Here is a 20,479-nt window from a genome sequence, read left to right on the forward strand (position 1 = left end):
TTATTCTTGATTCCGAAGAATTTAAACACCTTTTTTGTGTGCAGAAAACTTGAAAAAAACTATACTAAAGCACACACAACACACACTAAAAATAGAACTGCAAATCAAAAACTTGAATTAGTATAGCGTACAAAAGATAATTTTATTTTAGTATAATTCTGGACTGAAATGCAGAATAAAATGTACCTGACAATTCAAACTTTGAATTAAAAAAAATCCCATGTTTGTTTCAAACTTTGCCAAGATGATAACACAATCTCAATAATGTCAATTAAAGACATTTTCAATACAAACAGGCAATGGTTACAGTAAAGTCTTTTCAAACTTGTCTACAGCGGACATAATCTAATATAAATTTAAGGTGGTCTGTTCTAATTGTATATGAGTATTTTTATGTTCATCTAGGAAACTGTTAATATAGTATATCTCACCTGGAATACTTCGAATCTGTACTCTGTATTTGGAAAAATGGGATACTGGTCGTTTATATCAATAATATTAATTGTAAAAATAGTGCTAGTTGTTTTGACAGGAAATCCGTCATCGCTAGCATAAACCGTTATATTCAGTTGTCCATCTGTGTGTTTTTCTCTGTCAAAACTATCCTTCTCATGCACAAAGCTGATGATTCCAGTTTTGTTACCAATAACAATGTTATCTGTGCAATCACAGATGATATTTGTATTCATATGAATCATTCAAACCTTGACTTAACATATATACGTAAAGTATTTTATTGTACCGGAACAAGACTATATAATCATAACATTTAATTATTTGCATTAATTTTAGATGCAAAATGCGATTTATTTCAAATTATTAACACTAGATTTTGTAACTAGACTAAAATACGTTTATCAATTGCAATTACACTTCCTGTTGATGATCGATTTTCTGTGTGGTCAAAGAAAGTGCATATAACGGTTGATGTTAATTGACAAGAATTAACGATAAGTTTCGAAACAATGCTTTTATGAAAATTGTTATTCATACTGTGCAATTAAAATTTATCACATTATTTAAGTATGTATCTTTTTTCATTGCTTTTGCTTTTTCTAATTAAGTTGGAGAAAATAACAAACCATTTAAAATAATTTCTTCGAACCTTTTAATCTTGTATCGTCAATATTAATGCTATAGATGCATTGACATATAATTTCGATACCATCTTTAATGTCGTATGCTGTAACCTTTCCAATCTCCCCAATTCTAGTATTATGAGGAATGCTATGTTCTTGAAAAGTCACTGGTTGTATATCCTTGAAGTATGGTCGGCGATTACCATCAATTATCTCTATTTTGACCTGAAATTTCGAATAAATAAAATACATTTGTACACAGAATATTTCTTCATCGTGTAAATTGATTGATCGATTGTGGTTTTAGTCATAAAGCAGATTTTTATGCAATATTTGAGTGGGCACGAGTTAATAAGCAACAAAGTAAAGAAACATCTATAAGACATACCAGTTGCAGTAAAATTTTCCGCAGATGTGGAAATGGAAAATTTCGTATTACTAAAAGCGCTCACATTTTATTTATTTATTTATTTATTTATAGTGTGACTCTTTTTGTTTTCCGTTTATACTCTTCTAATTTAATTTAATTTTACCGTATCAATGCACATTTAAGTTTCCATTATGTAAATAAAAACCATAGTTCCCCCTTTCATCAAGTTTAACCTCAAAATTGATTAACTGTGTTTTTCTCTTTTTACTCACTTCTACATATATTTGTTCAATTCTTACAACTATTAAATAAAAGATATAAAGACCATATTGATAAAACTCTATAAAAAACTTGCTCCTCTTTTACAGGTAATACCCTTTAATAGACTGTTTTAGAAGATATCTGTCCGTTGTTTTAATGAGGGGCTTTTTACAGCCAACAAGTTGACATATTCAATGGGCTCTAATGTGCTCTTCTTGTAGCCGATTTGTTTTTGTTCTTACAAGACTAAATGTATCCAGAATCTCATAAAGAATGAAAATATAAAAGATCCTTTGATTTCACATACAGATACATTGATGATGTTTTGTCCTTTAGAAAAATGGTTAGCTTCAATATATCCACTAGAGCTCTAGATAAAGGTGACTACAGAAAGGAGCTTGTTCAACATCATTTTGCATCTACATCTCAAATACGACAACAGTGCTTATCTCAGTACTTAGGTTTATGCTAAAGAGTAATCAAGGGAACCAAGGTTATAGTGGAAATCAAAAGAATGTTATTCAGGGACAAAGACCAGACATGGAAAACAGACACAACAAAGAACATAAAGTAACTAAAATCATACATACAAAGTAACAAAAGCAAATGAGCAACTCGGACTCCACTAAAAACTGGGAGTATGGACCAGATGCACCGTTGGGATAAGCGTCCTCTGCTTTGCTAGAAACACCCGCCGAGTTGCTCATAATAGTCCAGTCCGGGGTAGACAAATGAGAAAAGGAAAACCATGGCCCGTTGAATAAATCAGTTTTCATGGTGCAGATTGATACACCATAACAATCCACGAGTTCATGATGATGACCATAAAACTTCTGTAGTGATGACTTCAATCTTGTAGCAACATAACCCTGTTCAGGAAGCCTATTTGTTAGAGTTCTAGCGCGATACAAAAAGTCTGCGTAGTTTCGGCAGACCATTGATTTACCGATTATGACATATCATGTATTAAATATTCAATTTAATCACCACCGGTATACTCACAACGCAATGGAAGAGGGAGGTTTGGCAAGCTGTAAAACCTAGACTAAACTCAGCATTTTGTTTGAAATGCTTGCACCAAGTCAGGACCATGGCGGTATAAGCTACTCCGGTGGTGTAATATCTATTTTGTCAGATTTGGACTTGATTTTAAATCGGGATAGTGTTTATCATACTAATAGTCTTACTCGCATTTATACCTGTTAACGTTTTACTACAGAGACAATACAACTACGATTCAAATAAGATCTTATCGATAAAATGCACACATTGTACATGGGTGATAATGTCTTATTCCTGATATCGTTTTAAACGGTAAAATCAAGGGTAATAAATTTCGATACAGAAAAGTAATACAACACAGTAGGGAAGCCCTTTGTATAACTGCCATATATTTTCTAAAGTTCTTCGGGAAATACATTTCAACTTTGGACCCTATATATTATAGTTCTTTGTAAAGGAGAAAACACAATATATATATATATAAGGGTCTGAAAAATTCCCAACGATGTTAGAACTGTCAAATTTGCGAAGCAAATTTTTGGTCGTTCCCTCCGCGGGACTCGAACTCGTACCGCTGTGACATCTATGGCAACACCGCCTGCACTAAGTCCAGCGCCCTAGACCACTCGGCCAGCTAGGCTATATAAAAATACTACATATGTATATCGACAAGGGCGTTTCGTCTCATTAGTGTATTCCTGGATCGGCCACTAACTATTAGCAGAAAAGATCCTCCCAACTTTATCTGACAAAGCACACTATGGGATGTGCCATGACGAAAAATGTTTAAAAAATTGTAGAACTAGGTGTTGCATTTGTGAGACTAGATTTTGTACTTTCAATAGTAAATGGCAATAAATACGGAAATTTAATTTCCTAATAGGATAATTAGAACGAGTGAATAACCAATAAATGACCACGAGTGCAGTAGAACGCCGAGATTTAACGAGTGTGTCGACCGTGTTCTGCGCACGAGTTTAATCCTCAAACGTTCTTGACACGAGTGATCATATTTTGGTTATTCTCGAAAACCAATTGATTATCCTATTTATTATATAGATTTTCTTCATAATTTATCGATATTTTCAACGTAAATTTAGAATTGTGTGATTGGTTGATTGATATTTAAATTGTGACGTTTTGGCTGGAAAAAATGTGAGAGTGAAATTATCGACTTTTTTTCACAGTGTGAATTATCGAAATTTATTACACATGGAACATTCGATAAACACTGCTATCTATATATTAATATATATTAACAACTTTTCAGTCATTACAAACTCCTTCTTTGAGATCATCCGTTATTGATTTTACCCGTACGAATGTGAGTATGATTGTTTAACAAAAGTCAAATAAATTCATTTCATAGCCAATGAAAATGATTCAACAGTACAAGTACCTGTATGTATACAACGTTAGGTGGGGTGCCTTTATCAGAAACGATTACATCAAGAACTACACTGTCCTTATCATATTCTGTAATACTTGATTCGAGAACAATTTCACCAGTAGTTGTATTTATCTCAAAAGAACCATTTTCGTGAGGACCTATGATAAAACAACAAACACATTCAAGAACAAAAATCTACATTTCAACAGTTATGCTAGAGTTAGGATTTTTTCGATGTGTAAATTTCGACAAAATCAAAAGAAAACAGAACAAACAAACAAAAACAGAAACATTGACATTGCATATGTTGACATCCAATGGACAATCTAACATAGTCGTCTATTTCAATATTGGAAACAAATCTAGACTTTTGGTTAACAATTTTGTTTCGAAATGATTGTTTGAGATATACAATCTTGATACTGATGGTATAAAGCATTAAAGATCCTTTTACATTTTTAGTCCTTAACATTTGTGATTTTCTTGTAGATTGTATGCTGTTATAAAATGTGCAATGCTCCCAGTTTTTAGTGGATTTCGAGTTGCTCATTTGCTTTTTTTACTTTGTATGTATGATTTTAGTTACTTTATGTTCTTTGTTGTCAATGTCTGTTTTCCATGTCTGGTCTTTGATTCTTTTGATTATCGCTATAACCTTGGTTCCCTTGATTACTCTTTCATATCAAAAGCTGTAGAAAGTGAACATCCCAATCACCAAGCGCAAAAATGACATATGCTTATAAGATTAAAATTATTACCAATTAACTGTATTGCATTTAACGTCATCGATATGTTATTTTATGAATAAAACCATATACAAAAATGTATTTAGTAGTTTCAGAGAAAAAATGTGCATATAAAAATTTACTTACTTAATCCGAACTCAATTTCTTTGTTGACACCACTATCTGCATCTGTTACATCGATCCTTGAAATGACAATTTCTCCAGGATCATCAAATCGCGATATATTGCCATTAATAGGCAAGTCGTGGACTACTGGTATATTGTCATTCTCGTCTGTAAGTTCTATTATAACAGTTGCGTTAGCTGAGAGTGAAGGGTCACCCTTGTCACTTGCAATAAGTATGCACGTATTATTGATGATTCCATTTTCATAGTCGAGAGTAAACGTTTCGTTTATGTTTATTTCCACCAGATCATCATGTTGTGCTGAAATGATACACTATTTGTGTCTTTAAATTTTACCAATTTGACATTATTAAAGTGAACTTATTTTTAGTTACTGCATAATGGTTCCACTCAACATAGTTTTCATTTATCAATATAACTGAGATTGGTTGTGATAAGCTAAGCTTATTGCTTGCTAAACCCAATGTATATGTGTGTTTGAGGGGTGTGTGTTTCCATGCTGAAGGATACTACGTAAACCGAATTCAATTCTTTTATTATCATTATAACCTTAATTGAATGTAATGCAAGCTATGCTAACTTATTTTATTATCATCATTTCACGAAGCAAAAAAAATACTAAAAACAAAATTTAACTCAAGTCCTTATAACTTCTTTGTTATTCCTGATTGAAATGTTTGTGTTTTTTAAATAAAAAAAATATATAATTTACTTCTGTGACTTAACATATCGGCATGAAGATACTTTTATGATTCTTCACATCAGATCTTTTCTATGCACGGATATCATGTCGAAGCGTTATGCGCGTATAAAGGCTAGGATATATAGGTTTCTCATATATCAATTTTCTTTAAAGTTGTACATGATATTACACTAACTGTGGTGCATCAAATTTTCAAGAAAATTCACCGTGCGGATTTTAAACAATGAGGATTAAAATATTGCTACTTTTAGAAATCTGAATCATTGGCATAACTGGCCAATATCTGGTATTTTAGGGTCATTTTGTCAACATATTTGAATAAATAACTGAATATTAAGTCAAATTGACTTTAAAAGGATTATTTTATCAGATTTAACATGACATTTTATTCTATTTTGTAAGAAAAATTAGGCTTTGTATTTAACAAAATAACAAAAAGGGGGTACTTTTCGGCTATTTCTTTATATAAAGACCTCTATTTTGCAAAAAATCCGTAATTCAATTTTCATACAAAACTGATAAATGTATTATATGGACTATTCAATTAAAAAAACAATTGTTAGTAAATTTGACTGTGAAGTTTTTTTAACAAATGTTTTAATGATTGTAGTGTAAGGCATTAACACATCTTTTAATAATAAACCATTATGGCTAAAATCATGTTAATGAGGTTACCAAATATCAAATTGTGATGCCTTATGTTAACGAAAAGCATTGCCGGGCACAGCCTGAGTCAACTACTGTTGCAAATTTTAATGTAACACAAATATTCATACTTCTGCATGAACTGACAAACTTACATGCTAAACATAGTTCAATGCTGTATAGAGTTGTACAATTTATGCTAAACAAAGCAACAAAATGAAAACAAAAGTCTTGAAGTCTTATTAGGAATTATAATATAGAATATATTTTTAACTCTTAAAAGTTAAGGAGTTATAAAACTGGCAATGTTATTGGTTAGCCGTACTGTCTCATTGACAGAGATTATTTTCTTATTTCAATATTTTATTTAAAGGAATATTAGTTTGCAATAGAACCCTTTCTTGAAGTTATATCCCTTTAACATCAGTACCACTTTGAAGCCAGCTTATTAGGAGTCATTCAAATGCTCTAGTGACTAAAATCCCTTTAATTTGGATTACCTCCATTACCCCAGGTCTACTACCTTAAGTATGCCATGTCGATTAATTTTAGACAAAGGCAGACCATGAACACAGGCAAATTGCTGAAACTGAATGCAAAAGGCCGATTACAATTAAAAGTAATAACGTAGATCTTTTTTCGTGTTCGCTCATCTCACATCTTTTACAAGTATTGTTTTGGTAAAATTATTTTTGTACATGTTACATGTAACCATGCCTCACAATTACATGTCATCTTCAAAATATGCAATACGTAATAGAAAATCAAGCCAGATCAACAATAGTTGCAATAAGTATTTTATTTAACTTAAGCTTACGCTTGTAAAATGTTAACCAACAGGGTCCTTCGACAGATAAAACTATATGACCATTTCTACTGTTACTGGGCTCTTCATCTGTTATGTTTATTACTAACGAAATCTACGGAAAATATTGTTAACAGTAATTCTGTTGTTAAACATTTGGAAAATAGACAAATGATAAATAGCTATACTAATATTGAAATTAATCGGCGAAGTTTATTTATTCTAATAAAAGAGTGGTCTGTTATTAAATGATCGTGTTGCATTAGCAATGGGGTGGTATGTTTCTAATGTTTTTCTACAACAACTGTTGAAGTCATGAAAAGACGATTGCTAGATTTTTTCCTGTGGAAAATGCCAAATATCAGGCGATCAAATATGTCAACGGAATCATGGCAAAAAGGTTAATAAACTCGTGCAATTTTAAAATAGGAATACACCAACTCACTTTACTGCATTTACACATCACAAAACTCACCGATTTTTGTTATGAAAAAAAATTATATGGGTTTACATTTTGTGATATTCAAACATAACTCATTAAGAAACTTTTACATGTCTTATTCAATATTTTCCATATAGTCTTGTGCACATGTAGTGTATTAAGTCAACCGTTTCCATAAGTGCTTTAAGTGTCTATGTTTCCAAAAACTTACGTTATATCCAAATCGTGTGTTTTCCGGTAAACTCAGTCGATAAACGCCATCCTCATGCCCATGGAATACTGGGGCATTGTCATTGTAATCGTAAATGAAAATGAACACAAGAGCTTCAGACATCATTGTTTCATTATTCGGATTATATGCCTGAAAGTCAATTAAAAAAAAACGTTAGTGGCGTTTTTTTTTTTATTCCACTCTTTGTTAATGATTTTTATTTTTTTTTTTGTTTTTCATGAATATTGTCCTGAATAAAACCTTGGCATAGTATTTTTCTGGTGTAATTATATGTCTTTGTAGTATTTATTTAACGTTCTATGATTGATGCGTCTTACTTGTCATATGAAAAGGTAACAAATAACTTAGTAGTGCTCTCGAAATCAGAAAAGTTTGTTTGAATTGAGGATTCAGTTTCAGTGAATCTATTAAAATATGATACCATAGAAATTAGCACGTCCTAAGCCAGAACCCAAGTTATGTTTGTGATTATTTGCAATATTTTTTTTTCTAAACACTAAAAAAAAAAACAAAAACAAAACCAAAAACAAAAACAAAAACAAAGACAAAAAACAAAACAAAAACAAAAACAAAAAACCTAACGCGAACCAATGAATATGGTATCAAGTAATCTCCATTTTGAAATTATACCTCAACAAAATTTAAACTTATCGCATTAACAGCCATGTTCATTATATCATATATTGTGTCCGTACTTCAAGTTTGGTCTGTGAAGGTGCGATATAAGGTATGCAGTATAGGTCTATAGGTGTGATATAGGGTATGCGTTATAAGTCTAGAGGTGTGATACAGGGTATCCGATATAGGGTAGACAATATAGGGCTTAAACAAACACTTATAATGCATATACAAAAAAAATATATTTTAATCTAAATATATGATATATTGGGACTACCCGCTTACTCCTCTTAAAAAACAATGGAATGTTCGCAATTGTCATCTTGAAAAACGGTTTAAAAAGACCAAAGCTCCTACACTGCAGCAGTAGGAATATCACGTCTTAGCAATTGATACATGTAGTTTACATCTGTAGAAAAAAAGGAACAGGTAGGGTGAAACACAACATATACACCATCGTTTACTCTTTATAAAAAAAGTAAATACTTACAGAGATCACCAAAAAGGTCGTCGGTTAGTGTGAACACACCTTTAAGTAAGCTCTGAAAGGCCCCGATAACAAATTAATCAAATCCATGGTAACATAACGAAGACAATTCTTCAAAATAAACTAGAAAGTCAAAATACGACAAGAAAAAAACAATAATGACCAACATCTACTGAATGTGGACAGGCGCATGTCTGCGGTGGGGTAAATCACATTAAGACTATAGTTGAATGATATTTTTTTCTGAATTGCCATCGGTTAAGTTCAGAGGCATGTTTCAATCGATCGGCAGTGTCTCCATTTTGAAATTATTTGGTTAATTAGCACACCTAGAATGAAAAATAAAAGAAAAATGCAACGTTGTTTTCCTTTTATGATATAGAAAGCAGTGATTAATTGGATGTTCAAAGTGTAAAAAGATTCAATAATTCACATTGTGAAATAAATTCGGTAATTTAACTGTCGGACTTTTTCCCGCCAAAACGTCACAACACGAATATCCGCCTTTTAAAAGAATTCAAATGTATGTTGGAAACAGCAATACATTATGGAGGAAAAAATGTAGGAAACCTATATTACAAAACGTAATCCAGGGAAATCAAGATTCTACCGGAAATCAAACTTAGGGGAAAGACCAGACATGGAAAACAGACAAACCAATCAAGGAACATAAAATAACCAAAATAATACATTTAAAGTAACAAAAGTAAATGAGCAACTCGAAGTCCACTAAAGACTGGGAGCATGAACCGGGCGCACCGGTAGGGTAAGCGTCCTCTGCTTTTCTAGAAACACCCGCTGAGATGCACATTAAAAGTCAAGTCCGGGGTAGACGAAAGAGGAAAGGAAAAGAAGTGATAATTAAAGTCACCCGAACATGTTTTGAATATAATGTTAATCGAGGTCATCCAAACCGGTTGTGAAAAGAAATGAACCAGGTGGATATAAATTGTTATATGATAGTAAATGTGATAATTAATTGGTTATCGTGCATAACAAAAATAAAATCATCAAGATCGCGTTAAGATTTAACGCTTGCGCGGAAATGGTTCCGCCCACTCTTTAAAATATTTTGGTTATCTACTTATTCCAATTAACTATCCTTTAATTTTGTGTGTTTTTTGTTCTAAAACATCACACTTTTTTAAACTTTACCAGACTACTACCTGGTCATACCACATGTAAGGTGAATTACCGTGACATAAAATGAACAGTTCCTTGCTTTTTCATGATCAACTTTTTGTTCCAAAACAAGATATCCTGTATATGCTTCATTGGTAAGATTCGTACACAGACCAAAATCGTCATGGCAACCTAAAACCAAATGTAGTACCAATCTTAAAGCATGCATTCTAAGATGAAAGTGTAAAAACTGCAGCTAACTAATGACATTTTTGATTAAATGTATGAAATAAGGAATAAAGAACATGCAGTTTGTTTGTCAACATATCCTTATGAACATCAGTAGTACTATTCACAAAAAGCCAAACAAGATCATATGGTTGTCTAATTATGACGTCAATAAGAAATAAGGTATCCAACGTAAAGACTTACGTAAATGAAAGGAAATTCGGTTTTGGAATGCATAAATCACTTCCTCTCTGATTTAAATGAATTTTGTAATTTTATTAAGTCTTCACTATTTTTTTCCTTCGTATGAGAGTGTTTCAAATACAATTTTCTGGTTCTAAAAGAAGCAATGGGAAATAGCTTGCTCTCTAGAGAACTGCATTTGTTTTCATAAAAAACTGAAGGAATTTAACTTTGGTAGCTACTTGATGGTGTTGAGTAGTTGCTTTCATTTCATTTAAAAGATATCGAGGTTTCCATCTTCATATTCTCAGAAATTACAGAATCTTATTTAAGACTTACCCCACTTTGTATAATCTATACAATCTGTATGATCTAATAGACAGAAACAAGAGGAAAGACTATTAAACTAGTTGCAACCAAGAGACTATCAAAACACATACCCTTTTCCTTGGGTTTTTTGAAATCGATCACAGCATTATCATCTATGTCATTGTCAGTGGCTGTTATATGTATAAATGCTGATAACGGATGGACATCTGTTCCAATATCATCGATTTCGTTTATGTGAAAATAAAACATTTCCATGGGAAATTCAGGACTGTGATCGTTTGTATCGTTTATAATTACTCTTACCTGAAAAATATCGACATATACGACTATTTTTCTTCAATTGTATTAGACTTAGACACTATACCACAACACATGACTCTTTTGGAAGGTCTTAAATCAACATCGATAAAATCTTAAATAAATTTATACCCCTTTCCCGATTGTTAGAATAATTCAGATATTGTAGGCATTTAACAATCTTTTTCTCTCATGCCACATTTTAACTGGATAAGTAAAATGAGCACGTCTTTCATTATCGATGAAGATTTAAGTAGCAGTCTTTATAAAACTCAGACAGTTGGTGATTCATGCGTGTCAAGAGTCCACCGAATTCAGTTTTATTTATTGTTCAGAAACAATTACTGGTTACATAACCAATCTTAGTTTTTCATTTGGTTGTTGCGCTTTTGAAATGAAAATTATACAGATTGTACGTAATTTCCAACTTTGCAAGAGTCATCGTTCTTGATTTGAATTCATTTTGTATGTTTTTCTGGTAGATTGATGCATGATTTTCTAAGACGTGCAGATCTTAATGCAAAAATGAATATCATTACATGGAAGTATAGCATGTTTAGTATGAAAAAAGCATCGTTTGTTTGGTGAGATTTTCTACGCAATGAATCACATAACCATCGGCAGTGTCTGAACTTTATTGGACTAGTACTTAACATATGTTGTTATGAGCGATCATGATATAAAAATATAATAAAGTGGTTATCCCTATCAATTTTAATATACTGTAAACCGTATTTTGGCGGTAATACCTGTAACGCGAAAATTAAACTGTCTAAATTTTCTTTGAAGAACATTCTATTGCGATTTGAGGAAAGATCGCAAACGCTGCTCGAATGTAGATTGATCGTAGAAATCGCCAAAAAATTGGCGGCGCTAAAATTTCCCTGTCTATAGTAGTAAATGACAGCAGTATATATATAACCCACACTTGAGTTGTTAAAATTCACGAACAAATTAGAATTATAGCTACAAAATGTAAATACTTCATTTAAAAACACTAACATAGCAAATAGTAAAGTCTATTATGAGAAATGTTTGTCAAATGCGTTAAAAGGTAAAATTGACATAAGCCTAACACAGCATGCTTACCACAGCAAGATCTGACGAGACGCTATCGTTAACTTTCACCACAAAGTCATGGCTATCTTGTTTTTCTCTGTCAAACACACGATTTGTTGATACCTTTCCAGTTTGACTTTCAATTTTAAAATCACCAGAATCGTTAACAATTTCATAGGATACGTTTTTGTTATTATGATTGACAAAAACTGCAACACTGCCTAAATCTTTTCCAATGGAACTATGTTCTTCTTCATACATATTTATTTCTTGTTGTGTGAAAGAAATGGTACTACCTCCTCCACCTGATTCGTTTGAAATTACTGTCACCGTTACATTTATAGAATTAGACAGCGGTGGTTGTCCATTATCGGTTATAGTTATATTAAGCGGGAATTGTTTTTTCGCTGGTGACATTGATTTATTAATTCGAATAACCCCTCTGTCATTAATTTCTAAAAATTCAGATGCTTCGTCTGATAAAGTGTAGTTGATACGACCATTTTCTCCTGAGTCGCCATCTTTTGCATTAACTATTGTCACGATTCGTGGTGTTGAGTTGCCAATATATCTAAAAAATATTTCACTCAAAACTTACTGCAGTAAATTAAATGAGAAACTTTTGATTATTTATGAGTGGGAAAAAAGAATGTATCTTATGAAGAATATTTTATAAAGAGCTATGAAGACAAATGTTTTCGAAAAGCGAATGATGGATTTAAAATAAAACTTGAAGATATAGGACAAACAAAACGAAGATATGAACAAATCAGGTTTCTTTTTCTATATATTTAAATGAGATTTAGGGTGTTTTATCTCTACATGAAATAACTAAAATACTGCATCAAGTTACAGAAACAACCCATTTGATTTGTCAAAGGTGATACAGGAATTGTAACATACAATTCTCTACGGGTCTCAAGGACTGGTACATACGATTTCTTACACTCTAGGAAGTCGTTCAGTTATTAAAATTAATACTTGCCTTGTATGTTACAAATTTTAAAAGTCAAGTCAAAATAAGTAAAATAAAAATAACGATAAAAAACCAATTCGGAATAAGTACAAACAGTACAATTAATCTTTTCATCTTATTTTTTAAGCATGCAAAATATGGACTTCCCCAAATTAAATGCAGTATTTCCCAAAATATTTATAATTATTGTAATTAAAAAAAAGACCCCTGATAGTGGTACACATTGTAACGTATTAACTTTTGGTTCCGTTAATAGGCCTCCATACCTGTATTTGGAAAACAACTTTTAACTAGATATTCATGATTTATAATGGTGTCCGTACTACCACCCGATTTGTAAATCTGATACAGGAATCGGTAACATAAAATATATACATGTCCGTAGAACCGGTAGTGATACACACGATTTTTGGAAATCCAGGAAGCAATACATTTACAGAAATTAATTAAAGTAAAAAAATTGCATTGAGCATATTCCGCTTAATTTTTGGAGCATGCACAGTAATAACTTCCATCCCTTACTGTGCAAATAGCAGTCAGTTCCAAATACTTTGAACCTTTGTTAAACATTTGGTCAGGCACATTGACAGCTTCTGTCGGAATGAACACATTTTTAGGTCAAAAATGGAACGAAAGAATAATCATGCTCTGAAGTTTCATTTAATATTCTGATTTTTGCATTACAATGTTACTAGGGTACCTGATATATGAGTTAAAATTATAAAATTCATCATTTCTACCAAATTGTTTTACTAATAATAAAATGATAATACTAGCATGACTAGAATATTCATTGACGAATTATTCAATATTTCCGATTTCGTGTGTGTGTGTTCTAGCATGCATTTAGGCAGATCGAATTCTTAATTGAATCTAACCTTATAAATATATTCCCTGGAATATTCGTGTCGAAAATAGGGGGATTGTCGTTAACATCTGTCACATCAATAATTAACCTCTGAGTTGCCGATCGAATGGGTATGCCGCTGTCTTTTGCTTCTACTGTCAAGATATGTCTCGACTTTGTTTCAAAGTCAAGCTCATTTTTACAATATAGACTTCCTGAATCATTATTAATGCGAAATTCGGCAGCTAAGTCCCTTAAAATAAATTAAAACAATATTGATACATGTAATATAGATATTTTTTATCTTTCATGATAAGAAATGAAGTAGACTGTTAAGGAGGAAGACCTAGGTTAAGGGACAAAACTCCTACAAATCATCAGTATTTTTGTGTAAACCATTTTACTTAGATATCATAAAAAGCATATAAGTAATAGATAGATTTAATTCTGTTTAAAAACAAAGCTTTAAAGGTTGTAATAATATTTGATGTGAAAAAGCATAACACCGATTTTAAAATGTCCCTTCCTAACGTCTATCTACTTATGTTAAATACTGATAATTCACGACATTCACAGGCGCCATTTGCACTTTTGTGTGGTTTTAAATCATAGTAAACACATTAGATCGGTTTTGTGGTGTGCTCATTTGTGATTTCTGACTTGGAATATGGAATAACAGCACGCTTAAATTTTTACTTTCGACCTCGATCTTCATGATTTTTTTTCTTTCGTGCAAGAGTTCACCTCTGATTCAAGTTGGGTTTGTGTTTTCTTTTCTACTTTATATACTGAATGTTTATTTTTTTATGACTTGTTTAGATTTTTGGTGACGTTTTGCTTCAAATTATAATCGTAGTATTTCATGGCAATATATATGATTTTTTTCTATATTTTTTTTCTCTCACCCATGTAACTGGTACGACACCAGACTATTAGGAGTTCCAGGTTTATCATTATCGTGAGCACTGACATTTGTTAATGGTATTAGACAGTCATGATTTTCAGGTATTTCAAGTATCACAATATCTGTATCAAATGTAGGATTTTCATCATTGACATCTTCAACATCCACTACCAGCAAAATAGTAGATGAAAGGATATTAACGCCAAGATCCTTGGCATATATAGTCAATAAGTGCTGACCTCCGTTTTCCTCTTCCCTATCAAGTTCAACAGCAATGGATATATTTCCTGTATCTTCGTTTATATTGAAATGACCTCTTGGATTTAATTCATACCGTATCCTTCCATTTAAACCAATGTCCTTATCAATTGCAGAAACTGACAATATTGTTTTTCCAACCTTTTCATTTTCTTTTACTTTGACTGAAACACTAAAAGATAAGGATCATATCCATTAGGACTTAGAATAATATCAAAATTGAAAAATCTCAAAACGGGACGCTGTCAAAGATGTAATCTTTTGATAAAAATAACGCCTGGAGGGATTATCCAGGTCATGTGAAATTCGAGACCCAAATTATCTAAAGAGACTACAAATCTAACCCGGATTTTTTCAATACTGGTTAATCTTTTAATGATTCAAATATGAGAAACATTTTTCTTAAAATATTCCACAGTCAATCAGAAATATGTTTATTGCAACTTTAATGATATTTAGACCCAGAATCTCCAGAAATATGAAAATGTAGGCCAGAACTATCTATTCCTGAAATGAAATCCTGGCCCGAATTTCCTGTACGTCTCGTATCTTTACATATATAATTAACTCCTCTCCTGGATAGAATGTGCCTTGAGACAATCATCTGCCATTTCTTTCTCTGAGATCCTTTAAGTTAGGATTAGTTGATATCAGGAATTAAAAAATAATAAATAGTTAAAACATTTATCAGACCAGTAAGTTTATTAAAAGATTAAACCCGAAACTGCCAAAATGCTATGATTTGACCTTTCAAGGGTAATATCACCTATAAAAGTAGTTTCTTGTCTTGGCTCATTTGGATCTGTTGTATATGGCTTATCATGATCATTAGGATAATTTCAACGATATAATTTGTTTCTTTACCAATATTTAACTAAGATATTTGCATATTTGGATTCTTAAAGGATAAACAAGACCAGTTAGTAGTCGTTTTACAACAATAATTGACACAGTTAAGTAGAACTTTTTAATATACATCACCTCATCAATCAATATGTTTTTCCTGTCTGAAACGCTATTTTCTTCCCCTGGAGGAGACGACATTAGATTTTAAGCAAACCGAATAAGAATAATCTTTTTTCACAATGTCTCATACGTTGTCAAATGTCTCTTTAAAATAAAATAATTCCCCCTGTCTTCTATAAATAATAATTGCTGTCATATTTCCAAGAAACCACAAAGTGATGACATTAGTTTATTTAGGTTTCTGGTCGTGTTAATAAAAAAATTAAAGCTACTTATCATCACAAACCGATTCAGAAATTCAACTTCTGTTCTCGTAAAAACGAGTGCGCCGTCACAGTGAATTTGTAAAAGACGTCTTTACCAAACATGAATGTTTTGAACAATAGTATTCCCAGAATGCAAGACAGCTTCTGAATAGTTCAATCGACGAATTGAAAAAACGCAGTTATAGCGACATGTCGCATGTTCTACTGTACATACAAACAAAACGGCTTTAAAACTGTTTTTCTTTTTAAATCTTATATATTTACACCATATATATTGTAACAGTTTTATATTTTCTAAGTTTAAACATTGCTGACAATTTTTGGAGAATTAAAAAGATAAAGGAATGGTTTTATCACTCGAAAATCTAATACAATATTTGAATAGTTCCGGTTTTTTAGAAAAAAATTAAGTATAAGGTTATCAGTGAATTGTAATTAATGTTACATTTGTGATATTAATTTGTAATTAGAAACTATTGTAATTGCTTAGAAAATACCTTAAATGAGTTAATCTTACTTAAAACGGTCAACAAATATTGGTGGATTGTCATTGATATCTAAAATGTTCACATAAACCATTGTCTGAGCAGTATTTAATCCATCACTCGCTTCGACTGATATATTAACGGTTGATTCTGCCTCTCTGTCAATAGCTTGGTTACTTCTAATAACACCTAAAATTAATAATTTTGAAATAGTAAATATTTAAAATGTTTCATATACATCTATGTCTTTTTTTTCCACTACGGATAAGCGTTTTTATATTCAAAGCCAAAGCCGGGGGTTTTAAACGTCACGTTATAACGTACATGTAAATTCAGTACATGTATGGGGATAAAGTCCAATTATATAGTTTATGGGGCTAGAGAATAGGAGATATGGATATCGAATGGGGAGAATGGGGATATCAGTTTAAAAATTATTATTCATATTATGAAAATATATCAAATTGTCAAATGGAAGATCATATTGCTTCAGTTATTTTTTTGTGTCCCTTATTTTCATTTTGGATGTGTAATCTTTTTTACTCGGTTCGATACATTGTGTATGCAGATCGTTTCTATTTCATGTGTTCTCGTTCAGGCCACGTTTTTTTTTTTATTTTTACGTATTTGAATCATCCCATTGCTGATGCTTCGGTTGTTTTACCGATATCATATTTATAGTGATTATTTTATATTTTGAAATCGTAAAGTATCTAGGAATGTAAACTTTAAATTGATATTATAATATTCTGTTAAAAAAACTCATTTAGGACTCTATGATAAATGGGAAATTCTATATTTGGAATAGGGTTAATGAAAAAGGAAGGATTAATGATAGAGTGATGGGGGTTGCATAAGGTTTCAAAAGGAATTTTATGATATCAATAGATAATGAAATTAGTCATACAAGACCGATATCATTTGAATCTATTTTAATTGCACGAGATTTAAAAAAAAATGTATATCTCCCGAAAAGCGTTAATATATTGATATAAGAAAGAGCAATGCATTTTTGTTTTGATTGAATTTAATTATAGCTATTAAAGCTAACACCCAATTACAAACAGATAATGCATTCCGCATTTTAATGATATTTACCGGTTAATTTGTCTATGTTAAAACGATTACTCCCAGTCCCATTGATGAGTCGAAAAAAGGCAGTTTGATTTATGTCCTTGTCTGTTGTTCTGATTGGAAAATCCATCTGAAAATGATATTCAGTTTAATCTCACTGAATTAATTTGCTTATAAACCAAGGTGTACTCATTAAAACAAATCACTGACTATTCCTCCTGCACAAAACAGGTTTTCAAAATGCTTAAGTAGCTATGGTCATTATACATGTTTAAAAATCTTATGTCTTTGAATTTTAAACTTGCATCTTATGTTGTATAGCTGTATAGCTGTTCAACTATTTGTACGTTAGAAAGATAACCTAAATTCTAATAATACTATTGATTCTTTCTTTTTTTCTTTTGTTTTTTCAAGTACTTTGATATCAACTTCTATTTTGTTGTCTAGTCTTTATCATCGAATCATGTTCTTTTATATTTGAATCATTGTTCCTTTAATTTCGCCTTCACTTTCATTAAGCATCAAGTGGTATTTTGATACCTTCAATTCTTTATTTGCAGCATTCTCATCTATATCAGCTGTATAACTTGTTTGAGAAAAAGTTGGAGGATTATCATTTTCGTCCACTATAGTTATGGTCAGAGTTCCTATTTCCTTAAAGAGAAACAAAAAGAAATTAAACATGCACACATCACGCTTGACACATTCACGTACACAAACTAAAACTAATTGCTGTAGAGATTTGTACTATTTCCCTTTGATATGGAGACATATTTTAGAAATTAAAATTGATTGATTGATTTAATATGGTTTCACGTCTTATGACAGATATTGTATGCATATCAGGACGAGAATGATTGACCAATCGAAGCAACCCTGACTTGTCCTAGTCCGTCACGTTAAACCGTTAAATCATTATCGTGCTTCCTCGCCGGAAGGAATAGTCAATATGACGGCATGTCAACCCGCTCGCACAATTCTGACTTCGAGCTAACCAGTCGTCACCTCGTCCTCATGAATATCGCGTGCTGAGCGGATAAGCAGTGCCTACCAATTTTAATGTCATTAGTGTATTACGGCTAGGGATCGAACCCACGATCTCCCGAACTCGAAGCGAGCACACTACTCTGATACCATGGACACATTTATGAGTAAGAAAACGACGTGCATATAACACATCCAACTCGTGATTTGATATGGAATGAATGAAATGTTAGATTTTTCCAAGCATCAATTTTTATAGGTTGTCTTTTTAACATAATTACATCATATCATTTAGCCTTCATAATGAAAAAAATATTACTCCATTTTAATTTTTAATTCTTGTTTGAATTCTTTAAAAACGTATCAACGAATGTGGAAATATGTCTTATCTTCATGACCCAACAAAACATATTAATTTCACTCATTGCAGCATAATTTTGACAAAGTACTATATTTAACTCCTGCTGCAATAATATTCGTGGACTACAGTGATTTGCCCATCATAAACATGATAAGTTTATTACTAGTGTTGATGTTTATTGGATACCATTCTATGTCATTTGTATTTGTTTATTAAATATTAAGATATCTCAGATATCTCTACATTGGTCAAGTCGGAGTTATTTAATTACAACATTGATACTATCTTTTAATTTAAGAAAAGGGCTACATTAACGCAAAAGAAGAAAAGAAATTTTGTGAATTTTTGAGAAATATCTTACTCGTAAGGTTGTGTTTCTGATTTTTTTTTTAGCACAATTCTGCAGATAAATCAATTGTTTCAACATTTGTTTCGAAGACAAAATACATTTGTAAACTTGACTTTGACTTTTCAATGTTTGTAAATATGAAGTTATATAGTGATAAGGGTGTCTGTCCTTCCTTTCTTCCTTTCTTCTGTTTCACGAACGGAGAGTCACCTGTTGTTCGTTACTCCTCCTACACCACTCAATTAAACTTAATGAAACTTTTCAGAATTGCTACTAAATATTCTTATGCGCATCTTTTATTGCAGATTTTAATTTAAATCTATTTAGAGGTTCCACATACCAAAACACAAACTTTTGTCATTTTTTATATGGGGCATGGGATACCAATCACATATACCGGCACTCCTACTACACCACTAAATGGAGTTTAAAGAAACTTTACAGAATTTTATTACATTTTACTATCTTGTACCTTTTTCAGATTTTTAGATTTAGGTCTTTACAATTCGGACGTCCAAAAGTGCATGTTATCGAATGGTAGAGTTGGATTATAAGAGTTTCTCTAGTTTTTGTTTATAGTAGAACAGTATAAAATACTTACCACAAAGGAACATGAAAACCCCTCTTTTTTAGCAATAATCCCAAATATAAAAGGTCCATTGTGAACTTCTCTGTCAACAGATTCAATATTACTAACGTCGCCCTATTAAACAATAAAGATTTGTTAATTCTACAAAATAAGCTATAATCAAATCACAATAGCTTGTAATCCATGAGCTGGGAGGGTCCACCGTGCACCCCCAACTCATCAATTTTATAATGTTTTTAGGTATGTTTATACCTCCCATTACCGAATCAAATTGTCGCAAAAGAATGTTCTCGGA

The 20,479-nt window shown here is 31.7% G+C and overlaps 1 protein-coding gene across 1 annotated transcript in view; it reads right to left on the reverse strand.

Annotated features, from left to right (window-relative positions):
- LOC148612272 (protocadherin Fat 4-like) overlaps window positions 1–20,479 on the reverse strand; it is a 29,893-nt gene that overhangs the window by 9,019 nt on the left and 395 nt on the right. Inside the window, exons 2-16 of the mRNA XM_088595370.1 lie at window positions 20,197–20,298; window positions 18,442–18,555; window positions 17,926–18,031; window positions 16,860–17,016; window positions 14,854–15,282; window positions 13,980–14,201; window positions 12,156–12,696; window positions 10,880–11,072; window positions 10,102–10,220; window positions 7,781–7,930; window positions 7,140–7,242; window positions 4,975–5,274; window positions 4,112–4,260; window positions 1,106–1,304; window positions 432–658 (exon numbers count right to left, since the gene is read on the reverse strand). Of these exons, the coding sequence (XP_088451496.1) occupies window positions 432–658; window positions 1,106–1,304; window positions 4,112–4,260; window positions 4,975–5,274; window positions 7,140–7,242; window positions 7,781–7,930; window positions 10,102–10,220; window positions 10,880–11,072; window positions 12,156–12,696; window positions 13,980–14,201; window positions 14,854–15,282; window positions 16,860–17,016; window positions 17,926–18,031; window positions 18,442–18,555; window positions 20,197–20,298 (3,111 nt within the window). The remainder of the gene's footprint in view (window positions 1–431; window positions 659–1,105; window positions 1,305–4,111; window positions 4,261–4,974; window positions 5,275–7,139; window positions 7,243–7,780; window positions 7,931–10,101; window positions 10,221–10,879; window positions 11,073–12,155; window positions 12,697–13,979; window positions 14,202–14,853; window positions 15,283–16,859; window positions 17,017–17,925; window positions 18,032–18,441; window positions 18,556–20,196; window positions 20,299–20,479) is intronic.

Source organism: Perna viridis, chromosome 7 (assembly GCF_037379345.1).
Source record: "Perna viridis isolate PV_CMFRI_1.1 ecotype Kerala chromosome 7, ASM3737934v1, whole genome shotgun sequence".
Classification (NCBI taxonomy): Eukaryota; Metazoa; Mollusca; class Bivalvia; order Mytilida; family Mytilidae; genus Perna; species Perna viridis.